Here is a 24,133-nt window from a genome sequence, read left to right as displayed (position 1 = left end):
CTGTCATTTAAAAATGAAGCAAGATACTTTAATTAGAGGAGAAAGAAAAACAAGTTACCACTCCATCACCCCATCTGTCCAGAGTTCGCTCTGCAGCGAGCTAGAATTCCAGGTTAATGATGGGCTTATGGTCCCTAAGGATCAAAACCACACTTGAGTAAATACATTAATACCCCTTTGAATTGATACATTCGACTATCCTGGACACAGTGCAAGCAATAGGACATCATAGCTGTCCAGCATGATCGCTGGACTCCTTGGACTGTACTTGACAGATGTCTCCAACAGTCGTCTTTGACAGCTCCTCTGTCTTTCCTCCTCTTTATTACCTATCCCCAGCATGGACTAGTATTCAATTTGGCATTAGAGATGAAAGAGTTGCTCCCCTACAGAGAGCTTACAGATGTGAATAATTCATTCAGCCTTTTGAATTCAGTTTTTCCCCAAAGAGACCCTGGTATATCAGAGTTCTGTGTTTTGTAAATCTCAGCCCTTCTTCACTGCAGCAGAAAGAGCAGCTGTAGCACTGCTACCGCCTGGTCCTTGGTTTCAGAGAACACTGTGATTCACAGGAGCTCTTCCAAATTCTCTTCTCCCTCCCTTCTCAGATGCTTGGAGAAGCAAGTGAATCTCACTGCTATTCCAAGCGCTAACATAAGTATCTGCACAGCATTTATTGAGGCTAGTAGGAAGTTTCCTCCTGCTTACATGTGAAAACGTAAACTTATGTCACGAATGTCTCTGGGCTTCAAAAATACTACTTCAGCAACTATAACAGCTACAGAACGTTTTATCATCATTCATTAATTTCTAAGAAAAGCCAGAGCGAAAGAGATGCCTGTTTGTTGATGGAATTATACTTGGCTTACACAATCATATTTTACAGATATCCTTTTTTTACTGAAAAGGAGGAGAAAAGTCATGCCTCTGAGACAAGAGCAATGCTGCCAAGGCACTAGAAGTCAGTACACTACTAAACAATTCCTGTTGTTAGTATCTCCATTAACAGTATCTGCTTTAACTTATTTCCATTCTCCAAAAGAAGAACTTCTAAGAGAAGATGTTTCTGTACACACTATTTCTAGAACCATTATCACCAGTCTTTAAACAGGAGGCTGAGCATCCACGCCAGTTTGAACTTCTCCAGGTCACCATGGCCTGAGATTTGTTCAAACCATCCCAAAACAGAGACATAAACATCAGGATAAAAGTGGTAGCTACTTGTCAGCTTTTGGCTCACTACATCAACCAATCGCTCTGTCTACAAGTCCAAAAAGGACTTGAAGCACCTTACAGCTCTCTTATTTCTCGTGATAACTGTGTGTGATAGAAGAAGGCTGCTCAGCCCCAACGTCCCCACAGCTGCCTCCTCAGGGAGCAGGAGGCTCTCCTGCCTGCCTCTGGAGCTATGCCTGCCTCTTAAGCCGTGTCCCGGACTCAGGTGCCGGAGATTTGTCACCGGTGCCTTAACTCTTTTGAACCCACCACACAACATGGCTGGAGTGTGTCTTTCGCTACAGGGCCATGAAATTATAAAGGTTCTCCCCTCTGCTAGGTTCCTAAGAGCGAGGACACGCATTATGTATAGAAAAATAATTTGAAGACAATGAGTTGAGCGACTGCAATTCTTTCTGAATAGCAGTAGGCAGCGGGGCACAAAACGGTATTTAACTGTAAATGAAGACCAAATGCAGACCAGCAAACAGAGGGCTGGGGCCTGGCTGGCGATGAAGAGGAGGAGAAACACTTTCCCGAGGTCCGCCGCCTGTCGAACCCCTCACCGGTTTTCCGGCCCGGCCGCGCCGCCCCAGCAGAAAGGCGCAGCCCACCCGGCAGAGGCGCCGGGACCGGCGGGCAGGGCAGCGGGCGGACGGACGCTCCTCTCCGAGGAGGGCTGCTGCGGAGCGGCTGGGTGGGCGCTCGCCCGCCCCGCTCCCGCGTTCAACTGGTGGGACCCTCCTCCTCTCCATCATCCTCCTCCGCCCCCGAGGCGCGGCGCGGCCGGCGGGCAGCGGCGCCGGGCCGGCCCCCGGCGGCGCGACTTGCAGCGGGGGGAGCGGCGGGAGGCCGGCGGCGCTGGCGGAGGATGCGGGCGGCGGCCCGGCGGCGCGGGGTGCTGCTGGCGGGCGGCGGGCAGCGGCGCGGCGCCTGAGCGCACGGCTCCGCTCCGAGCCCGAGGATGCTTTGGGGGCGATGCCCGGCGACAGGGAGGACGAGATCTGCCAGAAAGCGCTGCAGCTGCTGGCCGAGCTGTGCTCCGTCGGGGCGGTGGAGAACGAGAATTGCCGGGATTTCATCTACTACCTGCGGGACAGAGCCCGGCCCCGCCTCACCGACTCAGGTACGGCCGGCGGCGCGGCTCGGCGGGCCGGGCGAGGCGGCCGGCACCGTCCCCGGCTGCGGGCGGAGGGCGAGTTCCCCAGGCAGAGGCCGGGAGCGGCGGAGCGAGGCCTGCCGGCCCCGCGGGGCTGCTGCGGCGGGAGCGGGAGCGGGCGCTCCCCGCGGCCCCGGCCCCGGGCGCATCCCCAGCGGGCGGGCGGGCGGAGCCCGGCGGCTCGCGGATGACACCGCTCGCCCCGCAAGTGTCCCCGGTGCAGCTCGGCGCCGGTTGCCAGCAGGGTCGCGGGCAACTTTCCTGCCCGGCAGGCGATGGCTGGCCCGCGGCCTCGGCGGCTGGCCCGGCTCGGAGCGTCCTTGCCCGACGCGGCCGGTGCCTCGCCGCCGTGCCGCGGGGTTACGGGGCTCCTTCCGTGCTCCCGTGGCCTTAATGGTATAGACGTAGGGTTTGAGGTGCAGCATACGCACGACACAATTTAAGCTAACTTTCCAGCTCTGCGTTTTCACAAGGCGAACCGGCTGCTTCTCGCACGACTGTAGCAGGTGTGGGGGTTGTAGGTCTGACAAGATGCAAACTAAATGTTTGTGTATGTGTGTTTCTGGATTATGGTTGCCTTTTCGTATCCTGGCAATAGCACCGGTTTTAAAACTTTCACTTAAGGAAGCTTCTTAATGAGGAAGCTGAGCTCCAGCTGCTTAGAAATGCTGAAAGATTAATGATGCTCTGGTCATAAGGGAAAGGCAAAGTACGGATTGAAGTAGGAGCCTATTATATTTATGTTTACATCATCAAGTGGAGTCTGCTCAGTATGAAAATACATTTAAAGAGTTAAAAGAGAAGTCAGTAAACGTTTGTAGTACTGAGAAGCCTTGGTGCAAGATCAGCTATTGTCACAGCCCAACATTAATTTCCTTAGTATTCTCTGACAGACGTTAGTTAGCTCATTTAGCACAGGGCAGTCTAATCTCACTGTATTCTTAAACATTTTCTGTCATTTGCAAAGTCTGAAGTAGGACTGGAAGTGCAGCTTACTGACAAATGCTTGGATATACCAAGGGGTCTGGAGGAAACCAGAAAAAATACAAAAATATTCAGAGAAGGAGGAAGGAAAGCTCATCTGTCATGATAAATGAATAAGGAGATACAAGCAAAGTCTGGATACAAGTTTGCTTGTATCCAGTGTTATTTGCAGCCATTCTGGCTTCTCTCTTACTAAAAAGTATTCAAATTAAAGTAATTCATGCAATGATAATGATCAATGTTGGATAAAGATTCTTTACAAATCTGTTTTGTTCTTATAGGCCAATTTAATTTCTTTGTTCACATAAGCAGTAATTTTGGTGACAGACACCTGTGATTTTCTGTAATTTTCATTTAACAAGGGATCAATCATGTATTTGTGTATCGGGCGAAGATTCCTAAAATGTCTACTTGAATCAGTGCTCACTTTGAATACTGAATTACTTGAAATGCACAGAAAGACTTCAGCCTCGTCTAACTTGAATAAGAGCTTTCCATATTTCTTTAAAGAAGTACCTGTTTTTTTCCATCAGCTTTAGGCAAAGAGCACCTGGCATCGATTTGGGAGCATTCTTCAAACACGGCGCGCTCAGTAAAAATTCATCACCTCTACCTAAAGACAAAATAAATAAATAAATAAATAAATAAAATGCATTTATTCCTACCTGGTTTGCTTAAAGCATTATTACACAACAGACTTCTGATATTGTTGCAAATCTGCTTGGTTACACAGAGCAGCGCTCCCTAACCTTCGCCAGCCGATGCGCAACAGCAGCGAGCAATTATGCTGCAGGCAGCATCTTCCTATTGGCCTCAGTTTTAACATTTTTATTTTCTGCAGCTGCAGGCAGTCTCAGAGGGTCTAGCAGGCAACGCATTACCCATGAGCCCTGTCTCAGAAACCACTTCTGTAGAGTAGCAGTATTACGTCAGGAATATACTAATTTACCCTACCTCACATTTCTTTGATTAAAATACATAAGGTGTCCCACTAAACTTGCTGCCCGTAAGGTTTGTTTAGCCAGTCCTTGAATGTGATGGCAAGAAGCCTGTCTAATCGACTTCCAAAAATAAATAAAATGATTTGCAACCATAGGATAGTATATTGGCTTGATTTATGTTGTGAATTTTGTTGAGTTAATAATGGTGGAGAAGCCCCAACAACAGATCCAACCACTCTCCAACAACTGGGGGCCTAAACAGAGAGGTGAAGAAAGCCTGTGCTGAAAGAGACTGTCATTGTAGCAGAACTTGGCAAAAGATCAAGATGTAATTTTTATAACCTATGTTCCTTTGCTGTGTGAAGGTGATGTGTTCAACTGGTGGGTGACAAATTTAGCAATCTCCTGCTTGGCCAGACAACAGACCTGTCTAAAGATGTCATATTATCATAGAACCATAATGGTAGGAAAAGACTGCTAAGATCCAACCCCAATCCATCCCCACCATGCCCGCCCAGTGAACCATGTCTGTCAGTGCCACATCTCCACGGCTTCTGAACAGCTTCAGGGGTGGTGACTCCATGTCCTTGGTGCTTCACCACTCTTTCTGAGAAGTTTTTCCCTATGTCCATCTCAAACCTCCTCTGGCACATCTTGAAGACATTATCTCTTATCCAGTGTGTACAACATTGTTTGAGTCAAGAAAAGTGTAGCTAGAGAACATACACAATTAGCTTTTGTGCAGTAGTTAAAGCATTTCCCCTTGCTTGTGCATGTTTTTTCTCTAATAATGCAACTACTTGCCTGTCCCCAGCCACATGAAGGATATAGATGACGTGCAGCAGCAGACTCGGTTTCAGCCATTAATGTAGTTGGCTGTACCATGTGGGTGGCAGCAGGACTGGACAGGTGCATTAGCTACTGCAAAGCCAAATTGAACTGTGGGGATGCTGAGCCCAACATGTGAGTCTGTCAGCAAACTTGGTCTAACAGTTCCTCCATCATAGTCTTGAGCAGCAAAGACCTCAGAGAACCCCTCATTCATACCTTATGTCCATGCAGTTGTGTCTGGGGCCTGCCCCCACCTCAGTATTGTGTGTAGCTTAGAGTGAGGTGCAGCAGAGAGAAGGCAGGCCAGGTACTGGGTGCCAGTGACATGCACAGCATCTTTATTTTTCACATAATTTGCTCTATTTTGGGAAGCACTGCATTACTTAGAACATAAGTTTAAGGGCTAATGAGTTTTAGATGTAATGCACTGGTCTGCTAGATTTGAAGGGTGATATGGGTGAGTCAGATTTTAAGGGTTTTCAGAAAACTAAAAATGCAAATTACACATTTAGTAAAAAATCTTCAATTAGCTCAATAGGAGTTACATGTCAGACCACCCTTGAAAATCCCAGTAGGCATCCTTTAGCATTTGGATACCTTAATAGGCTGCATCTTTGTCTTTTTCATTCCTTCATTCTGTATTTGTAAAATGTTGATAATATTTCTATAGCATAGAGGTGTTTTATGAGGATAAATTGCTGCAGAAAGACTAAGCATACCAAATATGCAATATAATCATAAATGAGAACTCATATGGACCTCGTAAATATTCAAACGAAAATGTTTGTCAATATGGACATTTGAAAACAATCCCTCAAGATCACTTCATGACACCAGGTAAAGCCAATAGCAATTTTTGCAGATGAGGAAACATAGAGTCACAGAATCATACAACCATTTGAGTTGGAAGGGACATTTAAGATCACCTAGTTCCAAACCACCTGCTATAGTCAGGGACACCTCCAGCTAGACCAGGTTGCCCAAAGAATGAAGTAACCACTGGAATAAAAGTTGCTTGACTGAAGGAATTATACCAAGGTGTAACAAAAACAGGATGGTGGGAAATCTGAATGGAGACACCAGAAATTATGAAAATAGAAGTTAAGACCCCCAAAGTTGCACCTCTTTATGGTCTGTTTCTATAATAGAGTCACCTTGCAACTTCTAAACTGAAGAACATGGTGGAGCATGAATCAAAACTGCCAAAAATGTCATATATGTCTTTGTACACAGCTAGACTTTAAAAAAGATGGATGCTTTGGGGAAAAAAAATCAAGAGGAAGAGATACATTGTTTAAATTTAGGACAGGACATAGATGGCATAGAAGAGAGAGAGAATGTGAACTGTCATTGGTGGTTTGAACTATGTTCTGCTCTTGTTCTACCAGCATGAGTAGGCTGCATGAGTATGAATTAGAATTCCATTCTCATTAATTTGACTGTGTCAGTATCGAAAAATGCTTCAGAAATCAACCTTAAAGCTTTGTTGTTTTTCTCCTTGGTATGTTATTATTATTTTTTTTGTGTGTGTGTGTTTTGTTTTTTAAGCAAGGACAACTTCGCAGAGCAATGGTAGTGGTACGCTGCCGTTGTTCTGCGTAGACCTGATGAATTTCTGCACTGCCTTTTGTTATAGTGTTTTGCCAACTTTGCAATGACTTGTTCTGGCTACATACCTTCTACTGACTGCTAGATGCAGGAATGAAGTGCTTCAAACATAGTTACATGTTTTCCAGTACTTATATCACTAAAATACAGTCACATAAAGGAAAAATATAAAAGCTGCCTTACGTAAAAGTACATGGCCTTAGCACATTCTACAGATTGGATTTTTCTTCCTCCAGTTAAAGAGTACAAAAATGAAACCCTTGAAAACTTAAAATAAAAAGTTTGAAAAGGTCATGGGAAGCTGTTATGAGCTTAAGGATTGAGGGGGAAAAAAAAAGGCATTTATGGAGATAAGAAATATATAAAAAGGCTGGTCCATTAATCATAATGAATTTTCACTGATGTCATAGTGAGTGGAATAATGAATAGAAATAAAAGTAGATTTTCCTATCTTTCCAACTTAAAAGTTGGCTAATAGATGCTGAAACAGAAAAATCGTGAATACTGTGAATATAATCATGGTCATTAGGCATTAATATATGCTACAGGTCCTAAGTAAGAAGTCAGTATTGTATTGTGTCTGTATGAGAACTGTTGAATCACGGCCTGAACCACTGATGGATCACCTGAGGTGAGCACTGAGTCAGCCACAGGAGCACAGGTGAAGGCAGTTCACCTGTATGACCAGAAGGGGTGGAGTCTGGCTCCACCTCTCCCAGATCTCATTTAAGGACTGACCACCACTAGGGAAGGATCTCTTGTTGGAGATCCCTCCCCTGTGGAGTCTCAGGTGAGCCTTTCCTTGTTTACCAGTTGTCTTTATACCATCTGGGTAAGCCATACAAAAATACACCATCCACCTTTATTATTTTGTGTGGGTGCTATTCTTTTGGGGGTATTCACCCTACAATGTCAGAATGTCAGAATTTGCTATTTGACTTAAAGATTGTTGACAGTCAAGGGACTAAAATGTAAGCATTGAAATGCAATAGATATTGAAGGTGCCATTTATGATAATGCAGTCATGTTCTTGCAGTAGAATTTAAGCATCTTACACTTTTGCAAGTAATGTAGTGATGAATGCTTCAGGAAGGATGAAAGTGCAAAGAAATGAAAGGGCCTAGCAGGATGAACTGTGGCCTCCCAGCTTCCAGAGGAATGTGAGAATCCAAGTTGTTTTTTTTTTTGTGGGGAGTGTCATCCTAGGGGGCTAATTCCTACACTGGAAGCTGATCTTTTGTGTGTATTTGCTCTTCAGAAGAGAATTCTAACATGATCGTAAGGCAAGATTCTTTATATGGAATTATATTTCAGGAACTTAAAAAGTTGTATAGTTTCATCAAGTTAATAAATACATCTAGATTTATGTAGATAAATTCAACACCCATTTACGTAGTTGTAAAGTCAGGAGTAAAACTTTCATTATATATTTTTTTACTCATTGTGAGCCATTGTTTACCATTTTTTTTACCTTATTACCTTCTCATTTCCTGAGAAATGAATATAAAATGGTGCCATTCAAGATTGTGTTCTATATACTCTGTCAGTAGAAATCTCTTGACAGGACAGAAAACAAGTACAAGACATTCACTAACAATGTCAAGTGAACAATGAAGTATGAGGCCCAATTTTTTTGAATTTCAAGATCCAAAGTATGGTTTCAAGATTTTGTTTTAGAAGTAAATGCAGTGGACTTAGTACCTTAAACTAAAAACAGGAATTGCTTTTCTTTTCTGAAACTTCAAGAGGGAGTTTGCAGGCGGTAAATATAACTCTTTCCTGTTGCATGTATATTCAGAGATTCTCTGCTAGTTTCGTTTTGTGTAAAGAAATAAGCACCCAAAGATTTTCCTGTGCTACTGGAAAAGCTTAACATCTGGGTTTCCTACGAAATTTGTTTAAACAGCTAACTCTGAAACTTGAAACACAGTGGCAAAATAGAGCAAATCTTATGTTGAGAGAAAAGGAACTGTGTCCCTGCTAATGGCCTGATAGCTTCAATTGTTTCTTTGCAAAAGAAAATATGGAGAACATGAATGAAAACGGACGAACAGATAAATTACTACATTTCAAGATAAAGGTTTTATTTTAATATAGGTTCATAGGTTCATAAGGTTGGGAAGGACCTACAAGATCATCTAGTCCAACCATCCTCCTATCACCATCCCTACCCACTAAGCTACTCAATCAAATCCCTTAGCACCTCATCTAAACGCTTCTTGAACAGCGCTAGGGATGGTGCCTCAACCACCTCCCTAGGCAGGCCATTCCAGTGCCTGACCACTCTTTCAGAAAAAAAATGTTTCCTCAGGTCTAATCTAAATCTTCCCCGGCGCAACTTGTGGCCATTCCCTCTCGTCCTGTCATTATTTATGAGGGAGAAGAGGCCCACCCCTTCCTCACCACAACCCCCCTTCAGGAAGTGGTAGAGTGCAATAAGGTCTCCTCTGAGCCTCCTCTTCTCCAGACTAAACAATCCCAGCTCCCTCAGCCGCTCCTCATAAGACTTGTGCTCCAGACCCCTCACCTCAATATAACTACATAGAGAAAGAAAGAACTTTATTTCCTCAAGTAACCTAGAGGTGTGTAGATGTTTCACTTTAAATTTTCTCTCCAGAAACAAGAAAAAGAAGACTACAAAGATCATTCATATCCTCATCATCGTAAGTATCATCATGAGCTTCGATGAGGTTGGAGCATAGTCATATTTAGTCATATTATATATACTGTTCAAATATGAAAGGAAAGATACCTTACTACCAAAGTCGCTTACATTTTTTAATGGTGCAGAGCTACTTTAAACTGTCCCTTTCCTATTCACTTGTGGATGGAGATTTGTTGAATTGTTCTGTAGTACCCTGATAAATTGTGCCGTTGCTCTCCTTGAGTAATTTTGGGAAGGAGTTTTATTAGAAAAAGGAGAAAGGTGGTTTTCTAGCCCTTCTTGATGCCTGAATCTGCATCCAGAATAGGTGTGGAAAGCAAGAGGTTTCTAGGGCTTCCGCTGCCGTTCTGTTTTTACATCTCGCATAGGAATTATATGTAACTTATGCTGTTTACAGTATGTGCTTACACATCAAAACTATGGCATAAACATTGTGTGATGCTTGTGTTAGACTACTGTCAACCATGCTGTTTTGTATATATTTTAAAGTGTTTTCTTATATACAGAGTTCATTTTACATGTATTTATATCAAGAGTACTTATTTCCTGAAGTTGTTGCAGTCACATTTTTTAAGACATTCTGAAAGTCAGAATGACATATCAATTAACTCAGAAGCCAGTTACCTCTACAGTCATACCACAGTTTGTCTCCTACAAACGTGTGGAGAATATTAAAGAAAACCAGTGTTTTGAATTGTGATGAAAATATATACAATAAAGAAGAGCTTAGAAAGTAATGGCAAAAACAACAACCTTTTTAAAAGTAAGATAGTTAAATAGTACACCGTCTCTGATACCTGAATTTTCCTCTTAAATGCCAGTTTTGCTGATGAAAAACAGGAGGCTAAATTTAGCACTTGCACATATGACTGTTCTCGCTACTAAAACTTTATCAGTGCATTTGTCATAACTCTTATTTCAATAGGTTTTGCATGTTTCCCATAGACAGTGGGGGGGGAATGGGAAGAATTTGCTAATTGCAGTTCCTTAAGAAACATCTGAAAGCTTAATTTTTGCAGGCAAGATTTTATGTTTGGAGACAAAACTCTGATCATTTAAGTAGAGGTATAACTGTAATGGATTTACAGGTCATTAATTCATCAAAGACATGAACACTTGTTACAAGAATGCCGTTATTCTGTACTGCTCGAGTTCTGTATTGTTAAATTTTGAGTGATTCAAGTCCAAGTGCTCTGCCACATTTTCACCTCTGCTCCAATATCTTTCTGGGAATTTCCTTTCCAAACTAATTTGTGAGATTTTAATTACATTGGCAATTCAGAGACCTAGAAATGTGACTCTGAAGTGACTGCTGTCATAGAAAGCAGTTCTGTGAACAGCAGATCCAGTTAAGTTGAGTCTTTAGTGTAGCATCTTTGGTGTGTAACATGTAGTGGTTGAATTGCATTTTTTCTTTTGGTGGAGCAATAGTAGGCTCTGCTTCCTTGAACTGACTGCATGACATAATCAAGATCTAAACTTCTTGGAAACCTTTGTGTGCTACAAATTTGATTGCTGCTAAACAGTGGATTCAAGAGTTAGCTATATGATACACAAGACTACAAGTGCATTCTTGCCACTGAATAGTGCAATTCCTTATTTTACTCCCACTGGAATTCTATTCCATGATTCTTCTATGTCCCACTGGTCTGCTAGGCCATAGCATGTGAAGCTATGTTGGCAGTGCAGACCTGGAGGATTGCTTGGAGAATTAAGCATTGTTTTCTCATATTGTTTCTGTGCTCGGAAAAAGGAAGATAAGAAATGTTTGCAGGTTTTATTTTATTTTCTAAGTAGTGTAAAATCTTCCTTCAGGAAGACCTTCCATTTTTCCAGTTGTTTTGAACCATTCACAGCATAGCTCTAAATGGTGTTCTGAACCAGGTGAATATAGATCTGGTATCTATTATTCAGTGCATCCTTCCTCCTAGGAGGTTCATGGTGGTGCTGCTTAGTGACAACCCAAGTCCTGTTTTCAGGTTAAACTGAATCAGAAAATAAGGTGTTCCCTACCTTTTCCTTTACTAAGAGTAACATAGAGCAATCTGTACTGCTCACAGGTCAGCTTAGCAGAGAGGCTTGGAGCCAAAGCCCTCCCTGTTATCTCTTCACCTACAAGAGTTTGAGGCAGGAAGTAGCTGTTAAACTTCTTTGCTTTTCCTCGATCCCTTTGTCTGCTGTGGTCTGGGAAGAAGAGATCCCCAGGCAGGTGTATGATGCAGATCATCAAGTAATATGGTCACAGTGTTATATTTAATAAGAAGTAAAAACAGACTTGTAACTGGAAGCTGTAATTCCTCTTTCCCCTTATATAGTATGGGCACATCATATTTTTGCAATTCATCCTTCAGTTTACTTTAATGTTGGTCAACACATTCCTAGGTTTTAGTACTTCCCTCATTGAAAAATAAAGATTCTTGGTGGTTTATAGCTAAGCTGCACTTAAGAACACACTATATTGTGCATTTTTTTCCTGTTTTGTCATTAATTTAAGCTTTTGTGGCTCTATTTAGACTAAAGATAGTGATTATTTTAGTCTAAAGCTTTACTGTTAACAAAATTTTAGATCAAGTGATAAGAATTTAGAATAATTACGGATGAAAGGATTTCTTTTATGAAAAAAAACCTGTCAGCGGCAACTTTTACAACCTTCAATTCCCAAAGATTATCATCTTACGAGAGAAATCTTTATTGCATGTTCTATTGCACTGTTAAGTAGTGAGTACTTGATCCATTTATCTGGAAAGTACAAAAAATCCTGTGACACAAAGAAAACATTATACACAACAGCTGGTGGCTTGCACATTTGGTATGTTATTGTAATCACACTAAGTCGTGTATTTTATGTTGCTGAATGTTTTTAACTGTTTTTTGGCTTTTCAACATTCATTAGCCAAGTCAAATCAGTTTGGTTTCTTCTGGTAGACACGCTACAGGATTTCCTCCCCTTATACTTCCTATGGTTATTTGGAATTGAAGCATACCTTGGTTTCAGTTGAAACCAGCATATATATAGATATGTGTTAAGCCAATATACAGCTTGTATGTGTCTACTCTAGATGAACAATGTGAGAGTCCAGAAGCATGTAGTCTTTCAGGAAAATCTAATCTTAATTCATCTATGTTTTAATTCCTTGACTTCATAAGTATCTTGTTTTCTCCCCAAATTTAGCATGATTTGAATATGTAATTGCATCGCCATATGAAGTACCTTTCAGAGTTCTATTTTAAAACTTTGTACCTACTTGTAATATGCTAGAGGTTCATGCCTATACAGTTGACTGTATAAACGTAATATAAATAACCAGATTTTGTAAATAATTAATTCTGCTGAATTGTCTACTGAAAGCTTTTGTCCTAATATACAGAAAATAATGTGCAATGCTAATTAGAAAATTATCAATGAGACAGTCTCATAATCTTGTTTCAATTTGTAGCATATGTTTTACCCATTCCAAAGAAAAGTTTCCTTTTTTTTTTCCCCTGGTGGAGATTAACAGATAAAATTAATGACCAGTCACTTCATCTTTTGTGGGAAGCTTACCATAAATAGGCTGATCTTAAGTATTTATTATATTAAGGTCTCTCAGCACAGCCTAAACAAGCAGAATATTTCATGAGCCTGGCTACAGGGACATAAAAAACGTATCGAGTTGGTTCTTGTTGAGTGCTATTCTTTTCCCTGTAGTAGAGCTGATGTAGGATATGTAGCAATGGCATTATGACAATTCTTACCTGCTGAAAAGAGCTTTTAGTTCAATAGCAACCAAACACAAGAGAAAAGAGATCTGATATTGCTTTTAAAAAGAAGGCAAACTTTGAACAGAAAATTTTCATCTTAAAGGTACTATTTTTTTCAAATTTTACCAGTTTGCTTGTGATTATATAAAAGACAAATCTAAACTAATCACTCCAAATTTGTTTAATTCTATGATGTTTGGCTGTTCTGGAACAGATTGTGCTGTCAGGAATGACTCCTTTTTCTGCATGTTCCCTTAAGGCATCCATGGTTGCAAAAACCCAACTTAATCTTCCTGTTGTTTTTGTTTTCTTTTTTTTAAGTGATAAATGGTAGTGATGGGTTGAATGACTCAAACTAAAAATTATTTCCCATCTAAGTCAAGGACAGAGAGATAGAATATCAGTTTAAATGAAGAAAAGTATGGGACTGGAACATGGGAGAACAGAGAAGAGATTTAACTGGTAAACCAAAAGGTGTGGTGTTGAGCTTTATTTTCCTTTGATGTGTTTGTTCTGCATTTCTAGCTGTCCCACAAGGCAAAAGAGATAAAAGGAACCCCTTGCTGGGAAGAAGTTCTGTTCATTGTATGGTGCTGGAAGTCCACAAACCCCTCAGTACAGCAAATCTGAGCAGGAAATTTGTCTCCTGTACAACTCCAGAGATGGATGCAGGGAGCGGAGGTGCCAACCAGATCTCAGAAGAGATGGGCATCACTAATGTTCCTAAGAGGCCAAAGAGCTCTGAGCAGGTTTGCTGTCCCTTGGCAATAATTAATTGAATTGAAGCCTGGGACTTTGAAATCCTTGCTTGACAGAGTTGTAGTAGTCAGGATAAGTTGTGGATACACTTCGTTATTCCTCTGAAGTTATTTCTATTTTTTATTACAGTTAAATTTGCCTTTTTAAACGAGTTCCTAAATTGGCAAGCCTGACTGAGAAAGCATTATTTATCCTGGATACAAGGGATGTGGTTAATTAAGAAAGAAAACTTCACTAACATGACTTTTCCTAATAAGGAAAAACTGTCACTTCAGCTCCTTCCTGTACAGCAGCATCACTGTTCCTGCCAGCTTCTGTTAGATACAGAGGGTGTAACATTTTTATCTATACTCTCATTCTCAAGTTAATGTCTTGTTCATGCCTACTTTACTCATTCTCTACCTGTCTCTTGTTCTGTTATTATGTTATAATGAGTGGTTTGACTAGTCAGGTTGATTTCTTTCCTACTGCTCCTATGAGCTAGTGATGACAAAATAGTTAAAACAGTGCCCAAAATAGCTGTGCAAAGGTATAGCTTTGCCAGAGTGATTTGACAGTAATTACCGTATCTGTCCTTCTGTGGTTCAGTGCTACATGTGAGACCTAGCACTGTGAGCAAAAACTGCACTTGCTTCTTTTGATGCATTTTTCTTTCCTGTTTTTTTTTTTCTCGGGAGCTAGAAACTGGTACAGACCTTAAAAGCAACACACCCAGAAACTACTTTGGCCATCTCAACTTTTTTTCCTTCCCAAACAGGGGAGAAAAGTAATTGGTTACCTTCAGCAACATCTAAAATACAATCTCAGGATTTACTTCTTGTTCTGGAGGCTCTGTACACTGAGAAGGAACAGAAATATTGTTAAAACAGAAGTCTAGGGATTTAACATTTTCAACAGTTTAGCTACTATACCTCCTTTTTCTCTACCCCTCTTAAGAGGAAGATTTCCTGTGGTAGTTGTTGCCATGGTACTAAGCAGGACAAGGTGTCTACTCCAATCTCAAAACTGTGGTTGTGGTTGTACAGTGAATAATTATCTCTTCTGACAAGTCAGGCTTGTTTACTCAGAATTAATACAGTACCACTTCTCTTATTCCAAAGTGGGAAAAGGCTCTTCAGGTCATTCCCCATGTGTCAAGGCAAATGCAAGCTTCAGCAGTGCTGGGAAAGCCTGAGAATTAGCTCTGTCCTTCCACTTCCTTGTTAGCTGCTCAGATGAACAACCGCTTCACGCCCTGCCGAGCAGCTGATTGGCCTTGGAGGGAAGAAGTATCTGAAGCAGTATTAATGTTTCATTCAAAATCATGAGAGCTAGGGAGGAGTGGAATTCAAACGCACAAATCTTACTGCATTTTATTTCACCTGGTCTTTTTGTCCTAAGCAGCGTCCCTAACCATCTCCCACACTGGATTTACTCTCAGAATGGTCTTGCTGACTTCATGAGATATTTTTGCAAAGGTTGCAATTATGAGTGTACAAAAAGGATTTCAGCCCTCTCTTCCCTTTGCTTTTTCCTCTCCACTCTCTTCATTCTTTCTCCAGCCCTGTGAACAGTATGATGTATGCTGTACAGGAGACAGAGCTATAAAGAAGCTGTGCAGTCCCTCTAGCCTCTGCTCTTCTCTTTTCTTCTTTTATTAATGCTGCATCCAAGCCTAGTATGTTTAGCATTCCCCTTTTGATTTTGTCTTTCTGCAAAACTGTGCAGAAAGCTGCAAAATTAGTGCCTTAAAATGCTATCTCGAGGACGTATGACCAAATTAGATGCGATAAACCAATCAGCAGAGGGGTGCAGTGAAATGCATGACAGCAAGAACAGTCAGCTGCATCCACAAAACACACAGGCCCATGACTTCAACAGTGTAAAGCATCCAAAGCTGTAAAAGGGGAGCGATTTTTACTTTTCTATTGCACCCCAGCATTCTGAAACATGGTTTCGTTAAGTACAGTGTAAGACCTGCCAAAAAAGAAACATCACCTTGGTGCCTGTATCTGCAGAAGATCTTGGATTCATTGTGAGTAATATGGCACATACCAGGGTTGTTAATCTGGAAATGCTGACACTAAATAAAGATTTATTTTTGCAAGATAGGAATAGAAGAATGTCAGGTGCAGAGCTGTTGGATCACTAGCTTTCAAATCAAGGAGAGAGCCCCCATTTTTGGAATATTTCAAGCAGGTCTGTTCCCATAAGTTACAGTAAATACATGCAAGCTTTTAAGTGTTCATGCGATGTATATTAATAATAGCAAATTTAATAACCCAAATGTTGCTTATTGTTTTACCTATTAGATAATCTTTGGAGGGGTGAGAAAAGCCTTTGTTTTCCTGACGGTGAATTGTTTACTGGAATTATACTATTGTGGTCAGTTCAAAGTAATGGGAAGACAGCCACAGTAATGAGGACCTCAAAGATACAAAAGGGTATAGGAGATATTGGGTTAGCACAGATTTACATCCAGATATTGTTCCATGATATAGTAATACAAACTGTTTTGAAATGATTTTGTTTAGATTCACAGTTCAGCTGGCTGGATAGATTAGTACTTGGGAACTGAAGACCATGGCTCCTTCCTGAACTGTACCAAGTCACTTGGTGTTTCAACTTGGAGAATTCACTTGGTGCTGCTTTTTCTCTGCCTTTCTAGTTGCCTTTTCAGTACAGATATGCAGCTAAAGCTCCAGCTAATCCCCTGCTTGGAATCAGCCGAGAAAGAGCAGGGTATGTCTCAAATGTGATTTCAGTAAAGCGTTGGGCAGAAAACTGCCTAAAAAGCAGCCAAGAGAAAATGTTAGGCCCTCCGACTTAGGTGGAAGTGCTTGAATATGTCTGTGTATTTTCAATGAACAGACAAGAGCCTGTGCTTTGATGGGGCCTCTCAGCACTTTACTCTTATAAATAATAAACAGCATATATTTTCCTCCTGCGTAAGTTAGCAAATAGAAATGTGCTTCTCTTATCAGCAAGGAAGCAGTAATTGAGATGTGGAGATTTGATGGACTACGCATTCAAATGGGAATAAATAAAAGCATAAACAGGATTTCAAAACCTCAGCTTCTGTGCCGGGCTTAATCTGAATGTTTAGATATGGAATTTATTCACAGTAACTGTTTGCAAGCTTGATTTTCTCTTTTCAGATCTAAATCCCACTCCAGACTCTAACCTGTATCTGATTGTGCAACTGACAGGGGAACTTGTAGTTATCTTTTTGCATATCCTAGCATTTGCTAGTTTTCTGCCTCTCAGCAGTACGCTTTCAAACACGTATTTTCCTGGCCTGGTTACATTTGAAAACGTATATCTCGGCATGATGCCATTTGAAAGAAAAACTGAAAGGATTAGTATAACAGTAATCCTTTTCACATTATTGTAGCAGAAATACAAGATATGAAGTATTTCTTGGAGGGAGGGGGCTTTTTAATATGTCCCCATTCTCCATTTGAGCAGTGTATTTTTTTTTTACTGCCTTCACTTACTTGTTATCAAAGATATATATTTATCAATTTCAGTAATGTACCTGATGTTTAAGAATGTCATAAAAGGAACCATCCTTCCCTTATGTGAAAGTCCTCTAAAGAAACTGTCTTTAGTCAGTCTTTAGTTCTGTGATTCTGCTGAGCAACCTGCTGACAGACCTCTGCCAGTCTGCAAATTTGGAAAAGACAGCGCTTTGAAATTTACAGTTTTTCTTGGCTGCCATTTTCTTTTCCCTTTTTTGTCAAGTTTTTATTTAAGTGAAAATAATCTCACTCTTACAGGTGATATTTGAAATTTAAAAATTCACATTTTGGTCATTCAAAAATGATTCCATTTCCCTACTTTCATCAGATTTTATGCTTTTTGAGGTACCACTTAATTCTACTGTAAATCAGATTTCAAAAGCTCCTAAGACAGAGGAAACCAATCTGACCTCATTGGTTCTGTACTACTTTAACTCAAAGTAATCCTTGAGAGAAGCACTTTCCAAGATATGTTTGTGAATGAAACTGATACTTAGAACTTTTTATATAAGTCCTTCAAGTGTTTTTTAAAATCTAAGCCTTATGAGTTGTGCTTCCATAAATTAAGAAATGACTGATTTTATCCGAATTACTTTTCTATAGTTGGAATTAGATGATCTTGGAGGTTGCTTCCAACCCAAATCATTCCATCGTTCTCTGATACTAGTATTATAATGATCTATTTTGAATCATCTAATCTTATTTCATTTATTTCCTTTTGTTTTACTTGAATAATAGAAGTATGCTACAGCAAGGAATTCACAAATTCTTCCTTTAAAATGCAACAGTGTGATCAACTTTTCCCTCAATGCAATGCGCTGTTAGCAGAAATTAGAAATCTACAGTGTGGAAAAGTAATTTTTGTGAACTTAGCAACCTAATTTTGCCTCACTAGATGTCTACCTGAGGGTGAGAATACTGTTAATTTAAAGGAAGTAGGATCACAGGTATTTCCAGAGAGAAGGGTGCATAAAAGAACCTGATTCTAAAATAATTTAAAAGTGTTAATATAGTATAGTTTTATGTACTTATTTTCATAATTTAATCAAGGCACAGAAAGCGTGATATTCCTTAATATTTTTTGTCTGTATGGGACCAGTATAAGTATTTCAAATTGGTGGATACCTTATCTGCTTAGGAATGTTGAATGATAAATAAGGACCAAGTGTTCATGAAATTTATCCTGATATCGTTCAGCTGAAGTAGTGAAAAATTAGCAAATCCTATCATCAGCTTTGCAGATGGCAAGTAAAGTCGGTTGTAACTGTCTCTGGGGAGCTGAGAAGAAACTCCTTTAGCTATTTGCTAGTTGTGTTGTTGGGGTTTTTTTCTTAAGCAAGGCTAGAGACCAGAAGATGGAATAAAACAGTGCCTAGAAACTTATCAGTTTACTCTGTTATATCCATTTGATTTTTCCCATTTAGAAGAAAAGGAGTTCTTCAAAAATCGAGGAATTCCCCAGATCTAAGAGCAATCGAGCAGATAAATGCTTGGGAGAAGATAGAAGATGTAGAAATAGCAGCTTAGCGTTTCCATGCTGTTTTCTTAAGTATCCCACTACTATGGTATTATGATTGAGGGATGTTGGGCTGCTAACATTGTTTTCCTCATCATACTATTTAATTTTGAGGGTGCAGAAAGAAGTCATTCTGCCACGTGTACAGATTTCCCTGGGCCATGGTTTTGAGTGGAGAGCCTTGCAAAACTGATGATTCCTTCTCTACATCCCGTTTCTTTCTGCACACCCACTTGGAGATACTGGCATATAACACAGATATATTAAGGCATTTTGCTACTGGAGAAAGACTGTAATTGAACTAATCTTTAAGAAAGCTATTCTGTGTACCATTATTATTATTACTCTGTGGTTAGGTTACTTACACCCTTTTTCTTATTTATTGCTTGAGTGAACCTAATACATTTGAAATTGTTTCAGAAGAAGAAAGATACTATGCAACTGGTGGTATTTCACTGCAGAACAACCCCTGAAGGGATTTGTAATCCCCTGTTACTAACATCATCTAATAGTGAGCCAAAATGAATAATAATCTCAATACTATGAACACTGCTTCATATTCAGCCTCATTTTGTTTTGCTTAGCATTGCCTAGTAATTAATTTTTATGAAGTATTCTGTCAATGACATCCATGGGCTGGTCTAAATAGACTTGAGCCCCTGGCAGCAGCATATGTACATACAGATACTTTGTTCTTTCTCTTTAAACATGTGCTATTCAGTCTCTGTAAAACACTTGCTAGTAAGTATTCACTGTAGCTAAACTCAAGGCAGTACATACTGGACATCAGTCAAAGACATACAATAACAAGCAGCTTACTAATTACTATTAATGTTTACAGGAGTTGGGATGTCTTAATTGATTTTGGCACTGAAAATACAGTCTGCTAAATTGCTTGTCACCTCTGTTTTATCCTAGGCCTCACTGAGAAACTCATATGCAATTAAGTGTAATTGCTATAGTGTATTTATTCTGAAGTGTACAATATATTATTTTGTTATTTGGATCTCAAAAGTGGGGATTTAATTGCTTAGAAAAATACAATCCAAAATAAGGCAAACTTGTGGGGTAGTTTGGTTCTTTTCAGAGTGGAAAAATAGGCAGATTTTAACATAGCTCATGTTCAGACTCATAGTCCTCCTGTATGGTAAACCTCACTGACTTCGGGGAGAGTAACTTAAAGATATTACAGATAAATCTACATTACCAGCTTGTGTGGTCCCAAATGAGGAGTCTGACATGCTGTGCACCACTATGATTATAGGACTGAGCAGCCCCACTGTGCCATTACTAGCTGTAAAGTTTGGGCTGGCTGCCAGACCGTGGCACACATCAGAGTGTGGGCTTCAGGAGGAACCTGCACCTCCAGGGCTGTAGCAGGAGTCTGGCTGCAGCCTTGGTCTCACCAGGAGGACTGGATACTTCAAAGACACCCCTCAGTGCTATGTCTCAAGTGAATGCTGCCAGGTATAGACACAAGGCAGATCTGCACCAGAAAGAATCCTTCTCCTTTCTCACTTGAATACTAAATTGCTTCTGTGGGCACATCCTGCATTATTTAGGAAGACCAGGGCTAAGGATGCTGAAACAAGTTGTTCATTCTACCTGTAAGAAAGGGCAATTGTTTTCTGCATATGGAACCATACAGCAGTCCTTGAAAGGGATCTATTACCTCTGCATATTCAAGGTCAAAAGATGGAATTCATCTATTAAAAAGACTTCAGATTTTGCTTTAGAAGAAAACGTATCAACATTGAAATCTACAAAATTCTAAGTTAAAAGAGGCAATTAAATTCAATAGCAGTTTCACATACTGTCAAGAAATATATATATCATCTTGTATCCTGAGAAGATGGGTTTTATTACAGAGAGTATGGATCTACTGTAAGTTTTACTATTGGAATAGGACAGGATTGTAGGTGAATAGTGTTTAGATTTCCTGCTTGGATTTTCTAACATTACTATGTTTATTAAAACCTCAATTTTTTTTTTTTTGTTTTATTATTGGTTTGTTGTTTGCTTTAATATCATTATAGACATTGATCCCAACTGCTTTGTGTTGTTTTTGCTGGGATCTACTAGGTATCTTTTGGTTTTTTAACTGAAGAATTTACAGTAAGCAATCCCTCTTGTCTGCAGAGTTCCAGAGTATCATAGCACAGTTTCTCAGATGTCAGTATCACTTTTGTTCTTCAAAAACCTGTTCATTCTCTCAGCTGCACTGTATGTGCAGTATGCCTACTGTCTAACAGAAGGCAGGTGCATTTGCAGAGATAACAGCTTCCTCAGAACTCAGTAACTAACTTATAACTATATTATTTGAAGAAGAATACCGGCTTACTGGTCATAATCCCTCTTTGTGCACTAATCAATGTTCAGTAAACTCCGTGCATCTCTTTCTACCTAGTTGCAGGCTGTTTTACTAGAAGCAGCTGGAAAGTTGATAGACTAAAGATCAGAAGATCCCAATTCCATCTTTAACTTTTTTGCTGTTTCAACCCATTTCACCTTTAACGACTGTGCTACTTATTGGTTTCTGTGGTCCACTTGTAAAAAGACCTTTCAACAATCAACAACTTTGATATTTATGGAAGGATGCGAAAAGTTGCTTAGTGATGAACAGTTTAACCACTGGGATAATTTAACAGCTTTGTTCTACCAGCTACTTGGTAATGTGAACAGAAAAACACTACTAGTAATTCTTCAAAGAACCATTAGGGTTTTCAAACACATTTTTGGACTGTTTTCATTCCATTAACATTTTCCAGATTCAGATTAATTCCCAATAGCTTCAACTGAGTATGTTTGAATACTTGTAGAGAATGCATGCAAAATGTTAATGTTTTCTACCAAATTTCAAGAGCATTCTTTGATTTTCTCAAACAATGGCAACACTATTTAAAGGCAGAAAGCTGACGTTTTATGTTTCACCCAAGGTCTGAAGAAATTTTTCATTAAAACTGCCAATTTAATAATTTTAATTCACAAGGAAATTTAATACAACTGCATGTATTCCACAAGCAGAAAGAAATTAAATAATTTCAATTTATTCTGCCTTTTCTAATAAGGGACATTTCATAAAATGTACATATATGACTTCAGGGAGCATTCAGAGTACCTTCAGAGGACAGCCAAGAAGTTAATAAATTACAAACTTATTTCAGTTGTTAGATTCATTTGTATTATTTCCTACTTTTTTTTTTTTTTTGAAGACTCAGAAAATAGGAATTACTTCTTGAGTAAATGACATAAATAATTCCTCTTTTTTTAGTTAATGTCAAAAACTCTTTTTTTCTTTTCTATTTTTGTTCCTAGGGAGATGAACAATTTCTTTTGGGGGCAGAAATGTAAGATTTTTAAGATATAGTTTCTCTTTGGCTAGGATGACTATCAAATTCATTTTATCTTTTCCTGTCATTTGCATCTTTCAAGCTTGTACAATTACTTAAAAAAGAAATTTAAGAATGTTGCATAGTTGTTGATTTTTCTTAGAAGAAAAATGTCTAAATAGCAGGTTTTGGTATTATTTGATAAAACAAATATATGAGAAGATTTCTTCAATGTTTAACAAGCAAATTGATTTCTTTCTTAGGCCAGGAATCTGTTGTCAAAAACAAAAATTAGCTTTTTTTAATCAGAACAAAAATGAATCAATGTTTAATAAACTTTGTTCTTGAAAAAATGCCCAAGTCTAGTGCTAGTTTTAGTTTGAGTAGCAGTATACCCACATCTTAACTCTGAGCTGTTGTGAATAAGCTCTGTGACTGCAATGATTCCAGAACAAAGAAATAATATTATGGAGCAATCCTGTCTATTCCTATATAGCATGGCTTTCCATTGTTCTTGAAGAAAGCAAGAGCTCTTTTCCTGGCAGGCTTGTTACTAAAGTTGGTACCCAGAATATTTGGTACTGAGTGCCAAAAATAAAGATAGTTATAGTTGTCCTCCAGAAAGCTTACTATGGCAAAGCTCCAAAGTGTTTGGGAATTCAGGACAAAGATCTGGAGCAGGGGCATTTCAGTGAGGGTTTTTCTCACTCTGCACACACTGCTTTCAAAGAGCAGCATGTTCTATTCTCACAGAGTTTAATCAAGCTTCAGAAATGTAAAAAAAAACTAGAGTAACCAGAACTGTGGGGCCACTGGTGACTTCAGAAGGATCAAACTAACAAAGCAAAACATCTCTCTTTCAACTCATGCTAACTGCAAATTAACTAATAATCATAGTTACTGCTAACAGTTTTTCCAGCAGGAGATGACGCTGAGTTCAAGAGAGGCAGTGAACATGTGTGCCTGTGGAACAGCAACCAGATTAGACACAACTGAGCTCTTTCTCACAGGCAGTGTGGAGAGAATGATGGGATGCTGTACAGGATGCTAATGGACAACAGTTAACAAGTAGGGACAGTAAAAAAAAAGTATAAGTCTTGCATCTCATTTGGGACTGACAGCATTAGTACTCTCCTTCCCTATCACTGTGGAGACAAATAGGCTCTCATAAACCACCAGAGGATAACATTCATGCAGTCCTGATTAATTTACTAATGGAAATGAGAGGGAGCAAGAAGAATGAAACACAGGTTGCATCTGGGAAGTAACCACTACCACAACTATATCTGAGCTGAAGTAGTTCTCTTTCCATCTGACCTGTTATGTAAAAAATCACCTTAAAGCACCATTCTGTCCTAAATCTTAATGGTCTCCCCTTCGTCTATACAACTGGGCTTTAGTATGAGTCAGACAGTAACAACCACCAACTGATAAGCAACTAAAAAGCATTTCCTTACCGTATCTCAGCACAGGATCCACTTCTCACAGCTAAGGCGTGTCCCATGCAGACTAACAGACTAATCCAGATGCAACAGTGCTGAGTCAGGAGGTTTCTTGAGCTGAGACCTGGATCAAATACAGAACGCAAGCATAATCACAGTCTGCACTTTATTTTTTTATATTATCATTAAAATGTCTGAAGTGGTCACTATCAATGAAATCTCTACAGGATTTATACTGTTTAAAGAGTCAGAAAACAGTCAGTTGAAGCAACAGGTTCTTCTTGAAGAAAACTGGGTGAGCCGAATTAGTTCCAGGGAGAGGTCTTTTTCCCACTCAGATGAGGAAAGAAGAAAGAAGACAGCTTCAGCTGATACCCAGAATGGAATTCAACCTGTTTCCTTTTTATTTTCCAGCTGTCTATTAGAAAGAGTATATTCGTATT

At 39.7% G+C, this 24,133-nt stretch overlaps 1 protein-coding gene across 3 annotated transcripts in view; it reads left to right on the top strand.

Moving 5' to 3' along the window:
- Positions 1 to 2,087: 2,087 nt before the first annotated feature.
- SYT9 (synaptotagmin 9) overlaps positions 2,088 to 24,133 on the top strand; it is a 67,703-nt gene continuing 45,657 nt past the window's right edge. For all 3 annotated transcript variants that reach the window (XM_065755355.1, XM_065755353.1, XM_065755356.1), the window contains exon 1: positions 2,088 to 2,341. In XM_065755355.1, the coding sequence (XP_065611427.1) occupies positions 2,194 to 2,341 (148 nt within the window). In that variant the 5' untranslated portion in view covers positions 2,088 to 2,193. The remainder of the gene's footprint in view (positions 2,342 to 24,133) is intronic.

The sequence above is a fragment of the Cyrtonyx montezumae genome, unplaced genomic scaffold (assembly GCF_038088225.1).
Source record: "Cyrtonyx montezumae isolate F1298 unplaced genomic scaffold, pur_monq_1.0 scaffold_10, whole genome shotgun sequence".
Lineage (NCBI taxonomy): Eukaryota > Metazoa > Chordata > Aves > Galliformes > Odontophoridae > Cyrtonyx > Cyrtonyx montezumae.
This window is presented reverse-complemented; position numbering and strand designations above follow the sequence as displayed.